This window comes from Sinocyclocheilus anshuiensis, unplaced genomic scaffold, assembly GCF_001515605.1.
Source record: "Sinocyclocheilus anshuiensis isolate Anshui unplaced genomic scaffold, SAMN03320099.WGS_v1.1 scaffold1270, whole genome shotgun sequence".
Lineage (NCBI taxonomy): Eukaryota > Metazoa > Chordata > Actinopteri > Cypriniformes > Cyprinidae > Sinocyclocheilus > Sinocyclocheilus anshuiensis.
The window spans coordinates 916,539-922,332 of NW_015555837.1; the positions used below are offsets into that span (position 1 = coordinate 916,539).

General features: G+C 33.8%; 1 protein-coding gene across 4 annotated transcripts in view; it reads right to left on the minus strand.

Annotated features, from left to right (window-relative positions):
* LOC107675452 (dual specificity protein phosphatase 8-like) overlaps window positions 1-5,794 on the minus strand; it is a 55,729-nt gene that overhangs the window by 28,804 nt on the left and 21,131 nt on the right. For all 4 annotated transcript variants that reach the window (XM_016469801.1, XM_016469797.1, XM_016469798.1 and 1 more), the window contains one exon: window positions 1,400-1,538. In XM_016469801.1, the coding sequence (XP_016325287.1) occupies window positions 1,400-1,538 (139 nt within the window). The remainder of the gene's footprint in view (window positions 1-1,399; window positions 1,539-5,794) is intronic.

Below are 5,794 nucleotides of genomic sequence, written 5' to 3' on the forward strand. Positions count from 1 at the left end.
ATGGAGGAGAAACAATAATGTACAGTATGTGGAAAATAATGTGTTTTTTGAACCTTAAACCGCATAAACACATTTCATTACACCAAATACACAAAATAATGTTCTTTTTAGCAGCATCATATGACCCCTTTAAAGTATCTAAATATAAATATAAACAATATATTAATATATATTACTACAATATATTGTTTTAAGATATACAATAATACCTTATATCTTATAATGTTATATTATAATATTTTAACAATACTATGTTATTATATATATTATGTAATATATGTGTGTCTGTGTTAAATACACAATAAATAATTTTAAATATACATTATTGTTAATACATAATTAATAATATATATTAGACAATATTTATAAAATATTTACAATAATTACTGCAGTATCCACGGTTAAGTATTTTGACTAAATATTATTTTACATAATACATATTTGTTTTTAAATATAATACTCAAACGCAATATACATACATATTAAAAATAACAATTTAGACATGTACATGAAATTCTGCTGTTTATTATTATTATTATTATTATTATTAACGTTACATCAAATGGTTTAAAAAACTATTAAAACACATTTTTTAAGAACATTTTCTACTAATTCAATGATCAATATGCATTAATAAAAGCATTTAAAAAGGACACAAAAGTCACATTTAAAAAGTTATTGAAAATAATTAAAAATTAAACTATATATTAAAAATAATTAAAACATGTACATAAAATGTTATATTATTTATTTATATTATTATTATTATTATTTAATGTTACATCACAAATAATTGTTTCAAAATAGCTAGTTTTATTAACCTAATAAAAAACGTATTCTTTATTAATATTATCAATAATAATTACTATTAATTCAGTGACCAATATTAATAATAAATAAAATGTAGTAAAGCATGAAATAAAAGCATAATAAAAGCACAAGAAACTTCACAACAGTGGTAATGGAGAGATTCAGGTGAGTTTCGCTGTATTTCGTTGTTGTCTACGGCAAGGAACGATGCAAAGAAAAATCAATTTGCAAACCTTGAAGAGTGGTTTAACTAGACAACTACATGGTGCAAAACAAGTAGTGGAGCAGTTGAGTGTGTGCATTCCTCAAACGTCTGTGAGCAAACAACATAAATCATCAAGGCCTCTGATTCATTTACACGGAAAAGAAAACAGTCAGACAAGACAGAGCCATGAGGGAAATTAAAGAGACAGACAGAAACATGTAAAGTAAATGTGAGGGAATGACAGAAAGAGCAGGAGAGTGTTTGAGACTGGGTAATGTAAGAATCGCCCTCTGCTGGTGTAAACCAGGACCAACACACTCCCGTCTCTCTCCAGCAGATCAGAGCTCAAGTCTGCGGAGTTTTCTATCATGAGTCTGTCTGTACCTGTCAGCAGAGACACCCGGTGGAAGCTGCCGTCCAGCTTGCTCAGGAGGATGTTGACGAAGCTGTCTTTGGAAAGCTGACCGGCGTCTTTCGTGCTCTGATCGTACACCACCACCTCCTGCCTGCGGCCCAGGTCCACCTTCAGAGCACAGACACACACAGGAACACATCAGTCAGATGTCACAGATACACGTCACAGCAGAGGAAACAGTACGCTGAGTGCAAACAGACTTCTGACTATCCTCACAATACAGCAAAGCTGCTATGATGACATATACTGTAGCAAACATGTCGTACCAAAAATGAGCAAAAATAATATTTAGTAATATATAATTTTCAATACTATATACATATATACACACACAAACACACACACATACAGGATTGTGAATGAATTTAATATAAATATATTTAGTACCATGTATTAATGATGGCAATGATGAATAACATACTAGACAATACTTAATTTTTACAATGTATAATATTTACTATATTTACAGTATCAATTGCTAAGGACTGTGAATATATATATACATATATATATATATATATATATATATATACACTAATGCATTCCTCTTATATGCATAAAATAAAATAATAATAATAATAATAATAATAATAATAATAATAATACCCGGGACGTCGGGCTAGCGATTTTGCCAGCCCTGAATATTATATATGGAATGCATTTTAATCTGTTTGTTTACATAATATAGTAAATAATTATTGCTATATAACTAATACTTGTGTGTACACACACACATTAATAATTAATAATATTTGAATAATATATATTTGCATATTATTATATTGGTAAGGTTGATGGACTGTGGAATTGACAATATATTGTACAGTTTAATAATATAATAAATATGAATTGAACATTAATATGCTTATAAAAATAATATATTATGAAAAGATTACACTCAAAAACAAGACAGATGGATTGAGGAACTGACACAAGGGGGAGACAACATTTTGGCCATGCGTGTGCGATTATCGACCGATTAATCAATCTGTCTGGTATATCAATCAATTGCTGTTCTCTGACACAGATTATTATAATGCATTTTAAAAAACGCATGAGCTTTTTAATATGCATTAGATTTTTAATAACGTCATGCATTAGAGTGTGAAACAGACAAACATGCGAGAATCGAGAGCAAAGGTGTGGGATCTTCTCCAAATGCGAACTTTTTGCAGAAAAACACGTCGTGTGCACATAAAGTGGAGACTGTGAGGCTTTAGCGCGCGCACCAGTGCATAAGACCTGAATCTGAGTGTGTGTGTGTGCGTTTGCCATGCAGCGGGAGCGTGAAGCGGTGTGTGTCTGTGTGTGTGCTGCACGCGAGCCCCACTGTCTCAATGTTGTCAGGCAGTTTTTAATCACATGACCATCAGCCAGAGCCGCTGCAGAATGACTCACTACAATACTGGAGCACTATGGGAGAAAACAGACAGAGAGGAGAGGAGGGGAGGAGAAACCAGGCCAGTGACAGAGGACGAAGATGAGGAAAGATGGAGGGATAAAAAAAGGGATGAGAAGAGGACAGTCATGCAGGAGGTGAAAACACAATTTTGGCGATTAACAGGAATGCATGGGAGTGTAGCAACAACTGAGTTGGTTATATGGACCAAGTCGTCTAGCACAATTTCACAATTTAGCCCTTGTCAAACTCACTCAAATCCTTACGCTTGCCCATTTTTCCTGCTTCTAACACATTAACTTTGAGGACAAAATGTTCATATATCACACCCACTAACAGGTGCCGTGATGAAGAGATAATCAGTGTTGTTCACTTCACCTGTCAGTGGTCATAATCTTATGCCTGATCGGTGTATATATATGTGACCCTGGACCACAAAACCAGTCATAAGGGTCAATTTTTTGAAATTGAGATTTATACATAATCTGAAAGCTGAATAAATAAGTATGGTTTGTTAGGAAAGGACAATATTTGGCCGAGATTCAACTATTTGAAAATCTGGAATCTGAGGGTGCAAAAAAAATACAAATATTGAGAACATCGCCTTTAAAGTTGTCCAAATGAAGTCCTTAGCAACGCACATTACTAATGATAATAATTTTGTTATACATTTACAGTAGGAAATTTACAAAATATCTTCATGTAACATGATCTTTACTTAATATCCTAATAATTTCTGGCATGAAAGAAAAATAATTTTGACCCATAAAATGTATTTTTGGCTATTGCTACAAATATACCCCAGCGACTTAAGACTGCTTTTGTGGTCCAGGGTCACACACACACACACAAACACATATACATTCAGACTTATTACATTTTTGGTTGCCGAAATTTCAGTGCATCATCACTAATAACAATGTCTGATTTGTGAATGAATCATTCTTTTGAGCCAGATTTTTAAAATGAATCAGTTACACAAAATCTGATCAATTTGAATCACTTTTTTTTTTTAATTATTCAGTTGATTCAGAGTAAAAAAAATGGCAGAATTTTCATTTTTGGGTGAATATGATGACGTCACTCAATTTCTGATGAGCTGCTAACTTTAAACGCTTGACCTCTTCAATTGGATTCTGATTGGCTCTCAATGGTTTTATCATTCATCAGCTGGAAAAAAGAAAATCATTCTGAATGTGATTCCAATGACATCGTTCCTCTGTGACGTTATCAGTATAGTTGTGGTGTGGACTTATTCTCACAAAATTACAATGATTCTTAACCCTTTATAGTCAAAGTTGTCATTATAGTTATCATCCTTGGTGCGAACGGACCTTTAGCCACTAAAAAACACCAGTTGTTCATTACATAGTAAGAAAACACCACCTTAGAATAGAAAAGGTAAAATCTGACTTAACCTGGCCTTTATTCTAAACAGCACTGACCTGATTTCAAATCCACATCAATGGACTTCAGTCAGTTCTATCTACAGTATGACGATGTCATATTCCCTTTCATTCAAGTAAAGCTGAGCTTTGGACTTCACAACACATTATATTGATCATTTAATGTAGAAACAGCACTACACAGCCTTGCAAACACAGGGTGTATCTAAACGCAAGTAAGAAAGTGAGAAGGTGTACATGTGAGAAACCAAAGGTCTGTGTGTGTAACAGTACGACACCCTCAGCTTGGCAGGGCGCCTGAAAGGTGATGTCACCTGCTAAAGGTCGGCCGCGGTGGAAGATTACCATCTTTCCCTGCCAGGCCAGCTCCACTGATTGCGAAAGTTAAATAATAGCACCTCAGTCCTGGTTTTAAAGCACCTGGAGAACATTTACACCTATCGTGCGATTATGCAAGTGAAGCTTAGCTGTTAGATAAGGTATTAAACTGAGGCTATTGATTGACAGAGGATAGTGAGAAACTAGGCCTCCCTGCTCATCTCCCTGGCCGTCTCCCGCAGGCTCCTCCCCTTCTGTACAAGGTGTTCCGCCTTAATTGGATGAAGGCTAAATCTAGACAGTGACATCATCACCTGAGGATTATGGGCTCTCGTGAAGGCCTGCTGAAGCCTGGGTCACCTACAGGGCAAACACGAATGCTGCCACATTCACACCCACGACTGTGTTGTCAACTGGTTTTTACTAATAAGCCTTGGTCAACATCAAAATTACAGGCATATTATTACTACAATGCTTCTTACAAATTACTACAAATTAACGGGAATTAATGGGAATAAACTGGAAATTTGCAAAATTGCAGGAACTGGGGACTTAAATTTGCATTTTCTCTGAAGCCACACTTGCTGCATTTGAGCCCATTGACTACATCCAAGTTTTGATATTCTAAATATATTTGATCTATGGGATTCAAGTTTTACTAGTTTTAAAAGTGTTTATACAGTAGCTAGCTAGCCAGTAAAATCAAGATATGAAAAATCTAAGTGAGTTAGCACTATTTCATTGACAATTTATGAGGTATAAACTAGCTCAAGCTGTGATGCTCTTTCTGCTAGCCAGCTGTCTGTTATCATACAGAAGTACAGTACTGGTCAAAAGTTTGGAAACATTACTATTTTAATGTTTTAAACATTGCATATCTTTTGCTCATCAAGCCTTCATTTATTTGATCAAAAATACAAAACAGTAATATTGTGCAGTATTACTGGTATTACAATTTAAAATAATGGTTTTCTGTTTTAATATACTTTAAAATATAATGTTTTTCTGTGATGCAAAGCTGAATTTTGAACATCATTACTCCAGTCTTCAGTGTCACATGATTCTTCAGAAATCATTCTAATTTATTTATAATCAATTTTGAAACAGTTGTGCTGTTTAATTTTTTTTTTATGAACTGATTCTTTTTTCAGGATTCTTTGATGAATAAAGAGTTAAAAAAAAAAGAACAGCATTTATTTAAAATAGAAATCCTTTTTTAACAATACACTACCATTCAAAAG